Genomic DNA, 21,490 nt, shown 5'->3' on the forward strand with positions numbered 1-21,490 from the left:
TTACCGTGAACTGGTGTATCAACAGGTCCATCAGAAAAGTGATTTTATTACTAAAGAGAACATAGGTGCAGTTTTCTATGCAGTTGCTGCAGGTGAGACTGTAAACATTTATTGTACTACACATTGACCTAAAAAAATCAGAAGGGAAGAAAAATTAGAATTTTACTTTCTTCAGTAAATTAAAAACAAATAAATGGCAGCACATAAAAAAGCAATTCTGCAGGAATTTGCATTCATTTTCTTCAACTTGGGATCCCAAACAGAACTAATACCTTAAATGAAATTAATTAAGTAACTTTGAAAAAGTAAAGCCATACTTATCAGAAGTCACACACTCTATGGGTACTGGATGCTCCTGTATTCAAAACTCTGAGCAAAAGTGACACAGAAAATCAGCCAATTTCATCACTTGGATAGGTAATATTTTTTTGTGTGTGGCTCACAGCTCTAGCACACACTGAACTCTTTCCTGGCAGGACCTTCAAGCCCTGTGGGAGGTATTTGACAGCAATTGCCAGGACAGCAGGGCCAGCTTTAGAGAGGAGCTGCCAGCAGTGCCTGTGCCCAGCACAAGGAGCAGGGATGACCAAGGAACCAAAGGCCAGCAGGTGGAAGGGTTCTGGTGCCACCTTGTCACCTCCTGCTCACAGGGCCTGCAGTGCTGATGTGCAGCTCTGGGGGAGTCCCCACTGTGGCTGGGGGAGAGGAGTCAGCTTTGCAATGGGAACAACACAAATACAAGCACATGCACAACCGCTCTCTGCACCACAGTGATTTCCATCTGTGCCAACTAAAGTGTTCTCCTCAAAACATGCCTTGCAGTGAAGCTGGGACCAGTCCTGGAGAATATCCTCACAAAGATTCATCTTACCAAAGATAACCTTATTTCAGAATAAACAAAAAGTTTGTTTCTTGAGATTTGCTTACTACAAAAGCCATCACTGTTACTTCACACACACAGACACGCAACACAAATGCATCATAAATACATCCAATAATAAATACAGATTGTTAGACATTCAAGTTGTTTCTCTAAAGTAAACCAAAAGAAAAAGAACTTTTACTTTGTTGAGTTTTTCTCAACATGTGAAAAAATGTGACTAAGTTCAAATAAGCTCCAAAGAAGAAAATAAATTATGAGCACTGTTGAAAGGTCGTACAAAAGTGGGACTGCAACAAACACCAAGTTACTGCAGCAAAATCATCAAAGCTAGTATTTAACAGAACAAGCTGCAGACTAATTCAACATACTTCTGGAGTTGAGTTCTATGCTTTATCTTTCTCCTATAATGCTTTTTGAAACAACAAAATAATTTACACAATAAGGACTGTGGCTTTACTGATGCTAGGCTCATTGCTGAGGCATCTGGTCACTTAGCCTGGCTCCCCAGAGCTGAAATGGAAGCCTTGCACATACATACATTCCATTTCTCAAGCAAAGGAAAGATGGAAATGCTCAGAGGCCAGAATAAGTGGAGTAGAATTTTTTCATTTGTACGGCTGCATAGTCTTTTCTTCAGCTGAAGAATTTAGAAAGGAAGTGAATGAACATTTATACTTCTCTTTTTCTGAATATCACCACGTTACCAGTTATATTAACTTAACTGTACTGGTAATTAATTTTACTCTACTGCCTAATTCAATCAGTTTCAACCTGCAGCTTACATGACATGAAAACAATATTAAATGATTACTTACTGACCAAAGGTTAATTTTCACCTATGTCACTTAATTTTTACCCTAGAAGGATAACACTTAAAGATAATTGAAGCAGCATGCTTCACGTGCATTTTTACAAATCTGTCTTGCAACACAATTCTCTCCTCTCCTGACTATGTAAGGGGTTTAGTTCCCTTCTCTCAGTAATGCTGAAAAATATTTTCATTAGGCACCTCCTTCTACCTTTCATGAAGATTGCTCCCTTGTGTGAGTATGTTTAGAGGGGGAAAGAGAAGAAACAGTATTGGTAGTGTCTATTTTCTGTTGAGAAGATATTTTAAATCAGCTTCTGACATTTTATCAGCTATTCTAAAATAAAGATCAATTCTATTTAAATAATTATAATTCATCCAAAGTGTCAAATATGAACTTGTAGGTTAATTCTGACAGCATTTCAGAGTTCGGAGGTGATTTAGTTAATTCACTGCAATAAATGCTTTTTGATATATGGGATTCCTAATTCCTAAGAGGATCATTTATTTTACCCTTGAAAACACAAAAACTTCTCACTTTAAATAAAGACCAAATTCCACTGTAAGAACACGTCACGCTTTTGTATTTCCCAAGTGAACTGCATGTCACAAAGAGTACTGGCATTTCCAGAGACTTTGATAATGCATTTGAAAAGGTGCTGGAAGCAAATGGATGTCAAATTAATTTTTCACAACAATAAAGAGGGTTCATTTAATTGATACCATAAGCTTGCTAACAGCAACTCGTCTGAACACATTCTGGTCAAGGCACACGCTCAGCTCTGCCCCAGCTCCACGGCCTCACTGCAGCTCAGCACCAGCAGTGCCAGCACAGAAGTGTCCCCAGGTGGTTGGCAGTGTTAAATGGCAGATTAGAGACAGCACAACTAATTTCTTTACTTTAATCTTATTAAGAGAACAACAGCTGTCAACTGTCATCATTTCTGCACAAGGCCCCCTAGACAAGCAAGGGGCTGCAAACAGCAGAGCCACAACTTTATTTAACCACACCTTAAACTCTCTGGGATGAAAAGCCCAATGCATTTCTCACTATTTTCTTCCCTTTTGGAAGAAAATAACTGCTCTGTATTCCAAAGGTGTTATCTCCAGAGATCCCAGAGCCAGCTGAAGGCCTGGAGCAGGAGGCTGTGCAAAGCAGGTGGTTATTGATTAGGGCTGTTGCTGTAAACTTTGTATCACACCCACAAAGCAGCTTTAGAGCTCTGGCCCCAGCACGTTCACTCCACCCCACCACCAGGCTGCCCTCGGATGCAAGGCTTTCCTCCAGAGTAAATCCAATTATAAAAACCTCCTTATGGTACACAAGCTTGGAGCCAAAAAAGAAATCTGTCTTTAAACTAGACAAAAATATGCATCTGTATGTAATGTTTATTTTACATGAGTAGGAATGAGGAGAGAAGGATTTGTTTAATCAAGCTAGATCCCAACAGTTTATATGTCTGCACATGATTTTTTTAATGTTAGCTCATCTTCATTTCCTCAATCTGCCTGATATAAACAAGTTGACTAACTTTAACTTTTATTAAAAATACTGAGGCATTAACAGTATGCAAACCATGCAGAACTAATCCATGATAGCGCACCAGGATACAGAGGCAAGAACTCAATTTTTGCTTTACAAAAACCAGGGCATCAACATACAACAAGTCACCTGTTTCAAGTGTAAAGCTTTTCCCTATTCTCACAACTTCTGATGTTACAAATGAACATACTTTGATTATCAATGAATACCCCTAAAAGCTCCATTTGGTAGTGCAATAATACAAAACTAAACATTATCAAATTTTGGATGCGTTAATTCAGTAGAAAATGGCTCGGTTTTAACCAGTTTGAATATTACGCAGCACTCTGATGGGGAAAGGGATCAGTACTGGCAATTACCTGCTGAGTTCAAAGAAGTGGGAGGTGAAATATTACTGAAAAATGGTGCACAGAATGGCTGTAGAGTGGAATGTTAAGGAACCATCAAGGTAAGAATATGAACTGAAACAACAATAAAACTGCAGGAACAATAATACTGCAGCCTAAGAAGTGTATGCTCCTAAACCCAAGCAAAAATTAGAGAACAAGGTATACAACCAGCTCTTAGTTCAAAATGGTTCTTACTGAAGAATGTAATTTGTATCAATGATATCCAAAATATTATGGGGGCAATAATTTCTTCTTTTTATGTATGTAATTATGGTTTGAGCTTTTTTACCCTGATAATATTTGCTTTAAATAAATGATGCAAGAAACTGTATGAAAATAGAAGATACATTAAACTTGACTTCAATGCCATCTTAACTTGTAGATAACGTCCAACTTTGTTCCCTACAAAACTACTGCCAATTTCTTTTTTAAAATACTTGTCACTCAAGGAAGTCAAAGCACTTCCCAAATGTTAATTAAACAAACCCTACAAGCCTCATTTGTTAGCAGGTTTGTTACCAACATGTCATGGTAAATGAGCTGCACATTGCAAGGGAACCCAGGGGATGAGACTCATCTCCTGCTCTTCATCTGAAGGCATGAAATTGTTTTGCTGTGCAGCTCCCATTTGCTTTTCTGTAGGAGTGTAAGAAGAATATCATAGGGCTCTGAAACCTTTACAAACTCTGCTGACTGTGTCTTGTTTTCTGGAGATGTAGACAAATCCTGGAAAACTACATAACGGTGCTTCAAGAAATAATATAGATGGACATTAATTTTTATGTTAACACCAAAAATAAAACTTACTATAGCCCACCGCTTTCTCTTTCCCTTTTCAGTGATGTTATTTGGAGGGGAGAAAAATTGCCTCAACACCAAATGTATTATCTGTCTCATAAATGTCATGTCTTCCTCACAGCATTTCCCATCCTGGTGCTCTGACTACCAAGCTGCACAGTGGTACAAAACAACAGGCATATTGTTAAATCTTCTGATAATAAAGCTTTATCTTGTAGACATGGGATTAAAGTTCTGAGCTGCACTATACAGCCAGGATTTTGGGGAAACAGAGATGTAGATAATAGCCCATGTAATCTCCTCACCTACTTGTAAATAGCTTATCCTCATCACAAAGCAAAAGACAAATTCCCAAATTTAAGATGAGTACAAATGCTTAAATATTCCAAGAACCCACAAACAATCTGAAGTACAGTAGTGTCCTTTAGCAAAGCATATCTGGCTGGGGGAAGACTGGAGGGCAATTCATTAAAGGTCTTCATTCAACTTCTTTTCACAGGGCTTTGCTTTGTCTTTAAACAGAGAAAACTGCTGCTTCACTAGATTCAAAGCTCAAGAAATCAGGATGTAAATGATATTTGCACAAAAGAAAGAAAAGTAACTTCAAACTTGCTTCAATATTAAATGAGAAATGTGATCTGAGTTTTCTTCCTTGTTTGAAGAATTAAACATATTCTATGACTGCCCTTGGTTTTGAACTGCCCTCAAACACTCTGTACGTGAAAAATTCCTTAAACCCTTTCAGTGAGACCACACCAATACCCATGGATATGGTTTGTGCTGGTTCAAACTGCTCATAGAAAGTCCCACCCTCTGGAACTATGGCCTGCTCTCGACAGTTGAGGTGCAGATTCTGCACAGAACACTCCTCTCCACCAAAAAGGCCACAGAAATACCAACAGAGGAGGCCCTGCAACCCATGCAGCAACACCAAGTTCCTTGGGCCACTTCCAGTACACTCCCGATTCTCTAAGTCAGACTCAAGCAGCCTGACTCTCGCAGACCAACCCTGCAAGAGCGTTTGCTTTAGAGAGCAGGATCTTGTGTCAAATTACGTGCAAGCTGATGGATAACTTCCCAACTTCCATACTTTTCAAGTGCCTACAAACTGAAGACTGCAACTTGCTGTGAAGTTGAATGAAATGCTGTATTTCAGAAGTGGAGCGAAGTCCTTCAGAAGATGTTTTTAACATACAATGCTGTCAGAACAGTTTATATTAATCGCCTCTCTGCCCCCATATTTCTTTTGGAAATATGGCTAGTGGAAAATCTGTGTTAATAAAACAACGTTCAGAGAATTTTTCAAAGATGCAAAACCTCTTTTTATAGTTCAGTCATGAACAGGCTCAGGAATCTGAGTGACCATTGGTCTGAAAGGGTTGTGAGATAGACAGTGACTGTCAGAGAGAGGAAAACCTCTGATCAGCTCTTTGGATGTGATTTCTGTTACACAAATGTAGCTGACAGGAGGCTTTCTTCATCAGCACACAAACTCCTTCAAGACCTAATACATCCTCAAACTGCCTCACAAGCTTCAAATCCAATGTTTTCAGTAATGTAAACACAATGTTCTCAAATCTTCTCAACAAAGGTTACCAAAGAAAGGCTATCTTTACAAGGAAAGAACAAAACTTGAGATGTACAGAGGGTGCACTTCCTAAGAATTTAAAGCTCAGTTTAAACTAGGCTTTATGTGGGCACACAGTGCAATCATGTCCCTTGTGAAGTTTATCCCACATTGATAAGATAACACAGAATTACAGACTCTACAAATGAAGAAGCCCCAAGGCTGTCCCTGAGCTGCTCACCATAGGCCCAACTCAGGACTGCTCACCAGCGGAGCTGGCTGGACCTGCAGCAAGTGCATTTGGCATTATTGCAAAGGCAGGAATTTTATTTATTCTCTTAGAAGTGCAAAGTCAAGATACTTAAAAATGTTTTTTCCTTAGTGCTCTTTTCTAGCGCTTCACACTTTGGCTGATAATATGTTATGGGACATATTTTAATCCAAACTGTCACTCTGTAGTGTCTGAACTACAATTAAACCAATATTACAAAATATCTACAAACCAACGATGACAACGGTACACACCAGGATATCTTGTGTTTGTACTAAAACCAAATCTAGCTGTGCTCTATGTGCTCTTGACTGTACAAAACCTACAGTCAGAGATTAGGGAAAAGAGCATGCTTTTGAGTTACCAGGTTTTGCAGGAAGTTCTGCTTAGTCACCACCTTTTTTTGAGGGATTAGACATTAAAACCCTTTCATTCTTCTGTTCTGTAAAGAGGAATTTCTCTAATCCACAAGAATTTTGATTTACCTGTTTGTAGGAGCCCTTTCAGCTAGCAGTATCTTACAACTATTTAATTTTAAAAGCAGACAGATTCCAGTGAATTACAACCCTTTTAAAAATCCCCCTGCTTCCCACTAGAGATCTCTGCAGACTAACTTCAAAAGCTATGTATCTCCTCCTCTGTTAAACACAGTTTTGTCTTTCCTCTTTTTATACAATTAGCTGTTGCTCAGATATATCATAGCTTGAAATAAAACCACCATGCTAGGAAACCAGAGGGTGAGTGGAAACATCTTTCACCTTCTATGCCATAGAGAACAGCACAGTTTTTGCTCTGAACAACAGGGGACAAGGAGAAGGAGGAGCAGTGAAGCAGCAGATAGGAAATGAATATTCCAATGACTCTCAGGGCAGGTGAAGGACCCATCATACTCACTTGAAGGGAACCCTGGCAGCTGCATTCAGGTTGGTGGGAGAAGTCACCATCTGAAGAACATTTTCAAGTGCACTCAGCCCTCCTGCAGCCCGGAATGCAATTTTATCTGCTGTGTTCTGAAGAAACACAAACACAGAAGAGAACCAACAGAAATTAAAGAAATGTCTATATAAACGGTACCTCTGACAGTTGTGAATTCTGTCAAGGTAGAAAGTCCTTAAAACAGTTGTTCATCATGTTGGACCCTTTTGAAAAAGAGCCTTTCACTGCTCATGCGCAAGGAAAAGGCTTTCTAGAGCAGGAGTTGAATATCTCAGGAATTTTTTCAATTATAATCTATACATATCCAGTACTACACAAATAATACACTTGAATACCATATTTTCTTTAAAGACATATAATTACAGGCATTTTAATAAAGTTCATCTTTACCTGTTGCTATTATCTTTGTAGTTATACTGCTTGGTATGATTTAAAAATACAGACAACCTCTAGATAGGTAATTCCTCCTTTTCACAAACTTCTCCAACAGGAGACAACCTTCAGGATTGGTTTATAAATATGCATAAAATAGCTTAGGTGGATCCCTTTATCTTAGGTGTCCACATGGAACTTGCATATAGCAAGCTGAATTTTACATTTAAATACCATCCTGCTATTATTCTCACACTTCGCAAATGACTGGGGTTCTGCTGCAGCAGTATTGTAGAGTATTTTAGAACTTATACTCCTTTCCTTTCCTGCAAAATTGGTTTTATCTCCTCTTTTTACATCAAAGCAAGGAAGATCTTCTTATTCTTTATTTCTAAGCTGCTAATTTTGTATGGTTTTATTGGCAGTTTGTATTTGATCATCTTGATTTTGTCAATGATTAGGATACTCTAGCTAAAGGAAATATTTTTTTCCTCCCAATGTTGCAAGCACTTCACATACAGGGAAGAAAATGCGAACTCCTCTATAAAGAGAATTATTATTAGTCTGTAAAGAATGTATTCTACTGTAACAGACTGCATAACAGAAAAAACTCCTAATGACTCTGACAATAAAATATTTATTTGAGCAACTACAAAAATAATTAAGCAGCTGTAATATGATTTACTTGGACAACATTTTTCCCTGTGAGATCAGACATTACACACAGAAGTACATATCTTACTTTTTATTTAATTCATGCAACTCTCTCTCCATTAAGTTTCGGACAAGCAAACAGCTATATTGTATTTAATTTACAAGCTACAGAAAAACTATTCATAGAAGTCAAATATTCAAAATGGAAGTATTTCCCACAATTAATAGGAACTGCATTTAGATTTTTAGACAACAAGAAGATTTATCTTCCAAGGAATAACTAGCCTCAAATGAGTGGAAATCTGTGTGCCAACCCACCAAGCAGTTAAGAAAATCAGCCAGAGATTTCCTACAGGCTAGCTGATAAGTTCTAGCAGTTAATTTTAGCCCAGTGAGCCCAGTAAGTGTGCCTTAACTGCAGAGTCATTTTTGAGTTTCATTCATATATTCTCCCTCTGTTTCCTCTTCCTCCCATCTAAAAAAAATCTCAAAACCCTGCTTCCTTAAGCTCCCTTGGTTCCCAATAACACTTTCCAGCAACTCCTGCTAGAGCCATAAAGCAAAGACCCAAACAGCAAAGAACCAGTCCTGCCATAAATCATCATTATTGACTTTATTTGAGCACCTTGGCTCACAGCCACAGTTTTCAAACCTCCTGCCCTGCTCCCCCCATCCAGGGCTGCAGCACCCCCAGACAGAGCCCAGGGCCTTTCTAACCTTTCCCTGCATGCTTCGGGGAAAAGCTCCCAGGAGTAAAGAGAGATGCAGTTATTTGCAGAGTGTCTTTCCTTGGGAATGGGCACACCCCAGCAGTGCAGAGCAGCAGCACACCAGGAGCTCAGAGCTGTGCAGCACAGCACCGCAGGCTGTGACACTACTGATTTATCTGTCAGTGCTCCTCCAGCTCCAAATGTGCCCAGCACTTGCCACTTCTCACTTTCCCTATTTCTCATGGGAGATTATGCCACAACCTATTAGCTCTTGTGGCAAGAAGTCCTTCCTGTCATTCAGACCAAATATGCCCTTTCTCTATTTCATCCCATTACTCTGAGTTATATCCGATTTATTGCATTAATTTTGTTTGTCCCCTCAGCAATTGCTCCATTCTTGAAATCATACACTACTTCCTTTCCCTGCTTGGCTTCTTTCTCAACTCTATGTTCTCTTTAATGCTAAACTCCACCTTTTCTATTTTTTCATATGAACTTTTCTTACCTGTTTTTTTTCCAGAACTCCTCTTTTCTCCAAAAATACATGGTAATGAAGTGTCCAGGTAGGAACTTCCCCCTATCTCAAATCAGTCACTAGATTCATACTGAAAGAAACAATGTTTCCCTGCTATGAGGGGAGATTTTCATGTATCTATTTTAAAAATATATAAATTTTTTGAAGCTGTTTCATTTTCTATGTGCTCTCTTTCCATTTCAATCTGGAGCATTACTTGTTTTATAGACAGACTTTTTTCAGAGAGCCTGGTTCACTTTTGTCTAATATTTTATTAAAATAAAAGTCTATTTGTCAAAATACAAATTTGCATTCTAGAAACTTCTGTTACTACTACAGTTTTCTACCAAGCAGAAGGGAGTCTGTAATTTCTTCTGATTTTAAATGATTTAGCTGTATGTTCTATCACTCCTCTTTCCAGATTACTCATAAAAATTCATTTTGACACTTATGAACGAAAATAAATCCCTAACCATGTGCATGGAAGAGAGAGAAAGCTTCTGTAAAAGGAAGATACAACCAGCAGCAAAGCTGGGGAAGATCCATGAGCACAGTATTTGTTACCTGTGCTCACAGAGGTCTGGAAAACTGCCATGTAGGGATACATGGCTTTTAGCACATTTAATATATTTCTCTCCAGTGATTCTTCTAAGATGGAGAACTCTCAGGGCTTCTAATCCATTTCTTGGAATGCAATGGTGATGTTGAAGTAGCTGCTGGTATCTGGCATGTATGACTGACCTTGGACCCCACCCGAGTGTCCAGCTCTCAGGAATCCCAGGATCATGCACAGCTCCCGGAGCTTGGCCATGGGAACTGAAAGGAAAATATGTCCTGTCCACAAAGGAGCAGAAGAGTCACTTGAATATTGCACTGCTGACATTTGCAGGGTGAGCACCATGGGACTGGAGGAAACACTGAAAAAAGAAATTGCTCCTCAGCCACCCATGCCAAGACCTCGTACTGGTGAGCTGTCATAAAGAAATCTCCCCCATCTTGAAACATATTGTCATTCCATCTCTGAAGCAGCCAACTCATACCAAATTATTTTAAAATATGTCTGAATTAATTCCTACTTGAGGCAATTTTCAAATTTTAAATATTTTTATATTTATCTAAAGAAATCTTTCTTGGATCATAAAACTGAGTGAAACATCTTATCCCATTTGTCTTTCTCTCAAAAATGAACTAATATCCTTGAAAATATGATGTCCCGTAGTGCTAAAGTGTTACATTAGCTGATACATATTGTAACAGGAATTCAAAAGAAGTGGACTGAGGAATCTCAGTTACTCAGAGCCCTTGTTCACATACTTTTCTTATTTAAATTGATCCCTGTCTGAATCTGTGTCAGAATGAAAGACCCTTTCAGGTAACTATAACTTTTACTCTCTGGTGGCACCCAAAGCTCTGAGCAGATAAGGCACCATGTGAGTATGAAAAATCATAGATCCTACAGGGAATAAATATTGAATCCCTATTTGGAAAGAGTATAAACCAGCACTGCATGTTTTTGCTGCTTGAAAGGAGCCTCCACACTTCTAACTTGGACTCCCAAATTAATTAGTTCTCCTGTTTATGAAACCTGTTTCATAATTTCACTGCAGGAACTGTTCTTTGAGTAGCTGCACATTTAGACTGGGAAGGTTATTCTGCAATCGATACCAAGGGATTCATGTTCCTTGAGCAATAGAAAATATATAAACATGTTTTTATATATTGTTTTTAAATCGTGTGTAAAAATTTGATTTGCTAATATGTATTTTCAGAAATTCACAACTATTCAAATAACATTTTTAAACAATTTGATTTTTAAAGACAAGAGGATTTCTATGCTCCGAAGTTCCCTGGTGACACAGGAGAGCAGAGACAAACAAATAAGCAAAAAAATATTATTACTGTAATCTCTGCATTTTTTAACAGAGATGAGGAGCCACAAAAACCTTGGGGATGTTAGCTAGATGTGTCTTAAACATCAGAAAAACAAAACCAGAGATGAAGTTCCTCAGAGCAGCAGACACAGCACTCAAACCCATGAAAAGAGTCTGTTTTCCTTATCCCTCCCAAGCCCATCGTTGGGAACTACGCTGGTCATGTTTGCACAGGAGGAAAGCCAATCCAGCTGATGTGACAGGAAGCATGTATTTAATCTCTGAATCATTATAAACTTGTCATTTGAAGCACACAGCCTCTAATTTAGGCAGAACACTGTATGAATCAAATAACTTAGTGGGAAGTGTGTGTACACTAATGCATGTGGCACAGTAAACAGAAACAGTGATAAATGAGACAAACCATGTAACCATTTTATGCATTAATTATGAATTAAACATATTTATAAACTTAAAATTAATTCTTAAAAAAAGGACAAACAATCAAGACAGCTCCCTGCACAGTGGGCAAACATGACTGAGCTATTTACCTACCTGTTATAACACCTTAATGGATTTGAATTTCCCTTCTCTCTTAGGCCTTGAGTGACAACTGACTAATAGGATTACAGGCTCTGTTCCAATAATACAGCTCAGCTACATGCCAGCAAAAAATGACAGCCCAAACCTGAATTACATGGCCTGGGAATCCATCCAATTATTAACTAAAGTAACTGTTATTACCTAACCTAATCAAAGGAGAAGCAGCTGTTAATCTTTGGTGGCCTGCAGTGTAGTAGCGGTCAGACTGGATGGACTGTCTTTGTACTTGACTCCTCTACAGACAATAATTATGTCCATTGTGATCAAGAAGGAAGGGCTTCCTAACCTTTCAGACAGAGGCAGCAGATGGGGAACAACTGTTTGTGTGTTCATTAACAAGATAGGGTAGATTTTATCAGGGTTTGGCATCTGTGGCACCCTTGGAAGCACCACTTACCTGAGGACACAAGTATGTTTGGCAAATTCGAAAATGAGCAGACTAAATAGAAAGTTCAATATAATGTTTTCATCTCATTATCTGGCATTTGGTACAGAAAAATACACACAGCTCAAAAAAGAGTGATTTACTCATATGCCCTGTCCTACCCAACGTGGCCAACAAAGAAACACATGAAAAGGCAACTGGCCTGTGCTGGTACTTGGCTGGCTTTTGTTGCACTCATTTAAAGCAGACTCATAATGTGAACTGTGTGCTTCAGAAATAAAACCAAACTGGGGGAAAATGCTGCTGAATTTATACAAGTCAGCAGGTAACAAAGTAACACAGAGGGAAATAAAGCCAGCACTGCTCTGCAACAGCTTTTGGGTTGTGTGTTCAATATTTCAGGAGGGAAGCAATACCAAACCCTGTCCTGCACTGCTGCTCCCCTCTCTCTCCACAGGGCACCAGCAAACTGCAGCACTTGTAGAGCAGAAGAGCTGAGAGAAATCTGTCTCACCAGGAGGCACAACAGAAGTGTCACTTAGTTAATGCTGGGGAAAGGAAAAATATGCTGGGACAACAGTTGTGGAAGGACCTGAATGGGAAGATGTCTGATAATGCACAGGAACAGTTAATATTTGGAAGTTGGAACCAAATGAACTCAGGTGAGAATAAAATGGGTTTTTTTAAATTCCAAGAGTAAGTAATGATGAGCATAATATACTTAGCACATATAGTTCATTCTCAATCATTTAAAGTTTTTAAATCAAACATGATTATCTCCTAGAAAAATATGATCCTAGTTAAATCATAATTTATTAATTTGGTGCAAGAGATATTGGGTGAAATCCGATGTCCGGGACCAAAGTACTCACTTCTGTGCATTTCTCCAGTTAAAGTATTATTATTAGTTAATAAGTAGAGCAGAATCAGAGATAATGCTGAGCATTAACAGCTGAAATGATTTAATGCCAGCTTTGCTATCTCTGCTCTATGTGACTTTAGCTCATTTTGACTATTTGAAATATTTTTGAACTAACTAAAATACTCTGGTGTAGACCCTCCTCCAAAGACAAACCTCCAAAACAAATATTTTCATGTAGACTAAAAAGGAAATTTAGAAAAATTATTCTTCTTTCATCAACCTAAAGAACATTTTCTGCTGGTCCTGCAGATTGTCCAAATCAGAAGCTGATCTGGAAAGCCTGTCTGAACAGACCTCAGACACTACAGTATTTCAGAAGAAATTATTTCTGAATGGAACCCAAATACTTCAGAACATGCTGACTTCTATTTCTGGAAGAATACACTTGTGCAACTCTATTCTAAACTGTTCACTGATGGAAGAAATAATAACTAATTAGTAAAATATAGTTGAAATCCATCTTAAGAATTTTTTTATTTCCTTTTATCTAGTGTTTGAAGATTCTATCTAAAATGCCAGAGGCTAAGAAATGCAGTTCAAAGCTTGCTTAGAAAAACAAACCAGACAACTGAATATTGGGCTGGCTTCTCTGTTTTTTTTCTTAATATTTCCTCTCCCTTTAAACAAATACACAAGTATATCTACATGCACATACAAACCCATGGACACATTTGTGACTGCAGAAAATCTACATTCTTTGAGTAGTTCTCCAGACTTCATACAGTGAAAATCCTTGGAGAGTACACCAAAGTAGTATTTTTTATTAAAATAGGCAAATTTGCTCCCTGCAACACTTCTCTTTAGAGAAATTAGTGTTATAACAATCCCCAACTCCATGTGAAAACCTCAAACCAGTTTTCAAACATGAGTAAATTCACCCATAAATAAATGAAATTTCAACCACTGAGTATCAATGGAAAGCTAGTTTAGGATTAAAACATGAGCCAGAACTGGCTAAGTGTCGTTTGAATTGGAGGGAGGTATTAATTCACATCAAGGAATATCTCTCATGTATTTGTATCCATTTCTTCCTCCTGCACTGCTTATGAGTTAAAGCTCCGGAAGGGAGGCCTTGAGAAACACTTCATCCCACCTTGTCCTGCTCAGCAAAGTGCAGATTCTGAAGCCTGAAAGGTGATTTTGAAGCCTTATAGGAAAGGCAGCAGCTCTGTCTGTGTTTCCTCAGGTAGGAGAGGAGGTTCTCTGGCACTTGCTGGAAAAGGGGCCTGAGGAAGGTGTTTCACTCCCTGCACAAGCTCAGCACCTGCTCACGCCCATGGAAGGGTGCCTCGGGCTCCTGAGCCATCTGGGTAACACTGGCTTTTCACCTCCATAGCTCAGGTGGGCCAACTGCAACTTCATAGCCTGGATTCAGCACAGAGGAAGACAAATATCTAAGAACGAAAGAACTGAAAAAAGCAAGCACTTGATACAGCATTCAAATGCAATATAAAAATGAGGCTCACCTTACTTTTTAACTGTATCAAAAATAAAAGAAGAGGCATTTTCACTATCCTCTCTAAAAGTCTACTATTGACAAGCAACCTAAAATTTGTTCAGGCCTAGGGACAATACCAATACTAAAAAATTGATTCTTAGGCCTGTCCTGAAAACACTAAACATCCTGTGCATATAAACCTTATTTCTGTCTACGCCATCATATACTTAATTCATTTTTCTGCTTACAAACATCTGCCCACATTGTCAGGTCAAACCAAATTCAATAGGACTCCTTACTGACTCACTGTATGATCTAATTGAACAGGATGAGCTTTATTTACACAATCTCCTTCCAAGTTCTGCAGTAAAGTCCCAAAGAGGCAGCCTGTTGTAGTTCTGTTGTCAAGGACAGGACCCTCACAATCCTAATTGTGAAGCCACAAGAGTCAGTGAAAGCTGTAAAGGAAAGACAGGTAAAGGTAAACCAGCAAATTCCATGCTTTCTGTCTAGCTACTTTCAGCCATGCCAAGTAGCATTACAGGAAACAGACAATATTGCTTGGGAAAGTAAGAATTATCCTCATAGATAGCCTGAGAGACAGAACTGAGCATTGTAGCACTGGTGCTTATTAAAAATAAATGTTTGGTCTATTTATAAATAACAGAGCATCTAGTAAGTGCATCAATTAAAGAAGGAAAGCAACAATAGAACTTTAATACGAGGAACAACAGCTCCTTGCATCTTCACAGATGGCTCCATTAGCTGAGGCCAATTTGACTTTTTCTGATTAATCACACAAATAAAAGTTCCCAAGCAGGTAAATAGAAAGCAAAATTATGGAATCGTGTCCTGTCCTCTCTCAACATTTATTGGATAATGAATTGCCCAGTGAGTAGGAAAGTCAGGTCTCTGAACACTGAATCTGACAGGTTATTATGTTATAAGTCGTAGGTTGGAGACATATTCACAACTGGAGTCCCTGATAATCATGACACAAAGAGCATGATTTACTGTTTAGCATCTCCTTTTATAGGGGGTTCAAAACTCCCAGGCTTGGACCTTGACTGGTCGGGATCTCAGCACCACGCAGCTCCCTGGCCAGTGATATGTCTGCATTCAGGACTGAAACAGATTGGCTGGGCTCCCTGTTTGAGTTCAAATCCACCCTATCATTGCTTACCCAGGGGCTTGTTCTAGAATGAGCTAGGCTTAGCCAAGTTGGATTTCTATTATGGCCAGATTTGTCTGTCCAGCCACAGACCAGCTATGTTGTGATAACAGGTCACTACTGAGAGCTATCAGCCACAAGAAAGCAGCTGAGTTCTGCTAAACCCAGACTATGAAAACCAGTGCAATCCAGCCAAAGTGAAGATATCAAAATTATGTGGGAGAGGACATATAGAGAGGGAGCAGCGGCTGTTTAAAGACCAGTCACGAAGTCAAGGTCATTTGAACTCTAAACACTGCTTTCACCCTGATTGCCTCAGGTGCTCTCTTATAACCAACCTCTCAGATCATTTGCCCATGAGCCCATCTACAGGACAGCCACAAGGGACTGTGGGGCACAAGAACAGGGTGGGTTTGTGAGGTGTTGCAGACATCAGAACAGACCACGAAGGCCTCTGGGTGACATATTCTCAAGTCAGAAATGACGGTCTCAAATCACTGTTGAACTTAAAAATACTTCAAAGAAAACGTGTGTGTATATATATAGCATCAGACCAAATCAAACAAAAACTTCTTTAGAAACCATACTAATCATTACTTTATTGTGATTTCTAAACTGGCCTCTGCTACTGGCAGAAATGTGTCAGGGCAGGGAGTTCTCCACACTGAGAAGAGGGCTTTAATGGCACTAAAACATATCTCATCTTGTAGTGAAGGAACTTTGCATACCCTGGAATGTATAAATATCCATTATATCCATTCCAATATGATGTATTAGTTCTAAACTGATGTAGAAGCCTGAGCTGACAGCAAAAGCCACAATTAGTACAACACTGGAAGCTGACAGCATTTAATTACATCCCGCAGCAGTTCTCAACTACACCCACTGAGCACAGAAATTAACCTCCCAATAATCTTGGAATAAGAACACTGCAGAGCTTATCTGTGAACTCAACTTGCCTTTTAATACCATTTCCAGCAACTAAGTTAAAAAATATTCAGTGACTGACCCCTAGTAAGAAGTTCCTATTCATATGTTCATCTTGGGGAAAAGGTTAATCCACAGATTACAGAAACTCTGGGAAAAGGAATTATTAATGAGATAAAGCTGCCTTGCCCAACCTGCAGCACACAATACACACCTGACCTGTTGACTTCTTCCAGGCAGTGACAGGAAAAGGCTGTTTGGGTGGGAAATGCTGTCCAAAGAGCTCTTGCTGTGTTTGCCCACAGCCTCTGTGCTGGGAAATCTGCTGCTGCAGTTGATAGAGAAGAGGATGTTTCTATTCCAACACCAGCTTGGACCATCTGCAGATTAACTGGTAGTTACAGGACAATTTTGATAGTCCAGGCTTTGAATACTGCTGAACCTTCTTCAAGCTGTGTTAGAGTGGCACTATGCATCACAGGCACTCAGTGCTGATCACTTAGACATTAACATTCTTTAATTCTCACTCTTACAGGCTTTAAAGAAGTTAATTAATTTTAAGGAGGGTTACTCATATCTTGCCTTTTCCAACAATTATATCTGCTTTATCCTTTCTGGAGTTCATGCTCTGATTCAGGTTCTGTACTTGAAACTTGCAACAAAGGATGGATAAATACAGAATTCCCTATGTTACTTCCTATGTTGGCAAAATTATTAGATTTTAAGCGGCAATATACAAAGTTCCAAGGGCTCAAATTCTAGTTGTAGCTGGTAAAACATTTTAGTTTAAGATTACTGGTTTTTTACTTTAAAAAAATTTAATTTTTACAACTTGTTTTTATGTTTTGTAGTTCACTACCCTTACTAAATTTTAAATTGGCTTTAGATAGTTATAATTCACCTTCACATTTGATTCATTACTTCCCTTCACATGGAATCACTGTAACTTTGGAACTGGCTACTGCAGGAATATCCTGAGTTGAAAAATTAATGGATGGATTAAAACTTTAATCCACTATTTGCATAGAAATACATCATACATTTAGCTAAAATGAACCTTAAAGTTTTAACTTCTCATTGTAACAAACAAGAGTACCAATTATTTTTATAGAGAACAAAACCCATGAGGATGAAAGCACAGTTAAGGTGGCATGTAGGTGTTTATTTTGGTTTTTTAAAACTTTGGCTAGGAAATACCCAGTGCCTGATATAAAAAAAGGCTTTTTGGTGTAAACCAGTGCACCGTGCATGAAAATCTTCACCTGGCCAAGAGCCAAAAGACACATGAGAGAAAGGCAGAGGTTGCACCGTGACAGCACCAAGGGCTCCACAGGGCCCCACTGAGGCATCGCAGGGTGAGGTGGAAAGGAGGAGCCTCAGGGCCTCTCCAGCTGCTTTCACCTGATGCCTTAAGTTTTAGCTTTCATGTTTTTCAGATTCTGTGCTGCCTCGGGATGCAGTTCTGAGCCTCATATTAAATGTTAGTAAGCTCTCTTCACAGAGTAGGTAGACAAAACAAATCTCTGATGAAGACCAATGAGTACAATGAAGGACAATGAGTACAGGTTTCAGGGCCAAAAGCACAAACAATGGTGGACTGAAGAAGGAAAACAAGAAAGGATGGGACTTCACAACCCAAAGCTGTAATTGGACAATTAAACCCCAATATGCAAATGGACCAAAACTTATAAAAGTGTAAGACCTCATGACTGGTTGTCCATTTTTGTGATCATTTTGGGTCCACCTTGGGTGTAGCCCTGGCCAGGCCCTGTCCTGCCCAAGGTGTATCCTGGAGGCCTTTTGATAAACACCTACTTTATTCTCTAGCTCTATCCAGTCTCTGTTCCAGGTCAGCCTTCCCAAGGCATCATACCCTCAGCTATGGATGCGCCTTCAGCTGTGGCACAGCTCAGCCCTGATGCCAATGCCCTGGCAGTGCTGCAGCCCAGCTGCAGGGCTGTTGCAGCACTACAGATGGACAGATGCTCACAGATCTCTGCAATGCAGGGACAGCACCAAGAGCCCTGGCTCATCAGTGTGCCTCTCGGACTTTGGGCATGTAACTGTTTCCTTTTGAAACTAGTACTGTACGTATGTGTACTTCTATTTTTTCTGCAGAATTCTCTGCAAATTTAAGTTTTGTCAGGATACACAGGGATTAGCCAGGTAAGTGCCCTGTGCACCCACACCAGGAGACAGCTGCTGTAAGCAGCTTAGCAGGAGAAAGAGCTAGCTGTGTGATTTCCAAGCACAATGGTGTTTGAACCTGTTGTCAGAGAGAAATTCTACTTCTAAATAGATTTATGACTTGTAAGGATTCAAGGGACCGCTGCTGTTTCTGCCAGTGGTGTCCTCTACTGGAGAGCTGGCAGATGCTGAGTAAACAGGGAAAGGAATGGGCTGATCCAGAACCACCCTGCCAGGAACACCTCCCACTCACAAACCTGCACACAGTCCACAATCCTGACCAAGCTTTTCATTGCTAGAATAAGGCTTAAAGGTAAACTATGTAAAGCTTCAGTCAGCCTAGGAAATTAATCCACTGTGAGGCTGCAGAGAATGATGTATGTTAAATTATATACAGATACTGTGCCTCTGTTTACATGCATGGATATACGTAAGACCACAAAATACAGACAATGTGGGTCAAGCCACAAGTTCATGATTTAGGTAAATTCACCACGACAGTAATCTTCACTCTTTCTCATACATAATGCTTTTCTTGACTTATGTAAGATGGTGACAGATAGTCTGGCAATTCTCTTTTTAAGGGCCACACCACTCTGCTATACCAGGAACACACAGTTCCTTGGGTGTAAATACCTGCAGTGCCAAAATTAAATGTGCAAGAGTTTGGGAATCACAATTTTCACTATATTCTTAAATATACTTTAAGCAACAATACTGAGTCTTAATAACAGAGTATTTGCTTCTAAAATCTATTTTGTCTGTATACATATGTCATACATATATATTTATATACACATTCACACACACAGAGCAATTTTAAATCTCTGTAGAGATATTTGAAGAAACTTATCCCATGTTCCATTTAACACTGCTTTTGTTCCATACATTAGTTCTCCAAGAGTTATTAATTTTATTGTTTCTGTTTCTGACGATGAAGAGTTTGTATTATTGGGGGGGATTGTCCCTCTTCACCCTGGTTATGGTCACCATCCCCAATGGGCCCAACAGTTTAGAGAATAAAACATAAATACAGGGCCAGAGTGTGTTGTTAGAGCCAGCCATTTCTGACAGTCTTTACAATGAGATAAACACTGTCTGTCTACAGTCCCCATGTATTTGAAAGCTACGACAAACATTTTACTGAAATGTAAATAACTGACATCACCACTGCTCAAACAGGAGGCTGAAAAATCTCTCTAAAAATCCCAAACCCAAAAACATTGCCTGACACAAAACAAACTATTAATGGTAACTGAGAGAGCATGTTTTGGAGATTATGAACATTGAGATCATTTTTTTCTAAAAAGGATTAAACCACTGCAGTCAATTACCTGCTCATATTCACATATTTTTCAGCTACAAAATGATACCCCTCTCTAACGAAGTATATTTTCGCCCTGAAATCTGTTTTCAGTAAGAATATTATTCTGAATAAGTAATGTAAAAAACCATACTCAAAGTCAGCCTACTGAAAGGCAGCTGCTTCTAGATTTGCACGAAGAGCGCTAGTAAGTAACTATAAGCACTGTGGCACAATTTATTAAAAGCCTCCTGATTAATTTTGGTTCCATTTTAACTCCACACTTCAACAATTTATTTTTCACTCACTATTATTTACTGAGATTATCACAGCACCTAGAGAGCCTGAAGGAGATCGAGGACACAGTTATCCTCAAACCCATACAAAATCATAGTAAGTTTTCTCAACAGAAGCAGAGAATTTTGCTTATAGGACTTTGTGCCTTGTGAGTATATGGGAGCCTCAGCTGTACTGTTTGTACTGGGCCACGGATCAAACCTGCATCCTGCTGCTGCAGCCCTCTCCTCAGGAGCAGAGCTTCAGCCAAACCACTTAGCTAAAGGAACCTTATCACTCGTGTTGTGGTGGAAATCTTTTTCCAACTAGTGATCAGTAAGAAGCATTATATAAAAGAAATTTCAGTTAAGCAGATTAATCATTGCCCTCGAATTCCAAAAATTGTGAGGTTCCCTCAGCATCCTACTGAATCTTTGTGCCATATTCCCAGTTGGATGGACAAGAGATAAAGGGCTTGTCTAAATGTTACATGTAAGTGTTGTACAAATTTAACTGCAGGGTTTCAGCTGCAGCTGAGCCAGGTGAAAAGGTCACTGCCCTCAGCTGCTGTCACCATCCTTACAATGGTAACACCCTGCATGTGTGTCTCAGAGTAAGTGTCAGCCAACCCTGCCCAGCACAGAACTATCCAAAACCACACAGGACGCTCCTAACGTTTAAAAGCAGGACTTTTACAATCTGAAGGTAAACCCAACCCTCTCTAAACAAATTTTGGGAAGAACTTTAGGGAAGGGATATTTTGTCAGCAAGTAAAAGGATGACCATCTGAGAGGCAGTAACCTCTGACCCAGGTCAGAGTCACAACCTTAGAAATGTAAGTGCTTCAGTCAGCTTAGGGCCTCATGTCTATAAAGGAGACATTTTTTAATCAGTAGATTTTTTTAATCAGCAAGTTTTTAATCAGTAAATCTCACCTCTTTACATAATAGGGAAATAGATGT

The 21,490-nt window shown here is 39.2% G+C and overlaps 1 protein-coding gene across 1 annotated transcript in view; it reads right to left on the bottom strand.

Annotated features, from left to right (window-relative positions):
- SCAPER (S-phase cyclin A associated protein in the ER) overlaps positions 1-21,490 on the bottom strand; it is a 135,798-nt gene that overhangs the window by 41,811 nt on the left and 72,497 nt on the right. The window contains exons 24-25 of the mRNA XM_083870732.1: positions 7,154-7,269; positions 5-128 (exon numbers count right to left, since the gene is read on the bottom strand). Coding sequence (XP_083726858.1) covers positions 5-128; positions 7,154-7,269 — 240 coding nt within the window. The remainder of the gene's footprint in view (positions 1-4; positions 129-7,153; positions 7,270-21,490) is intronic.

Source organism: Zosterops lateralis (assembly GCF_965231275.1).
Source record: "Zosterops lateralis genome assembly, chromosome: 13".
NCBI classification, from domain to species: Eukaryota; Metazoa; Chordata; class Aves; order Passeriformes; family Zosteropidae; genus Zosterops; species Zosterops lateralis.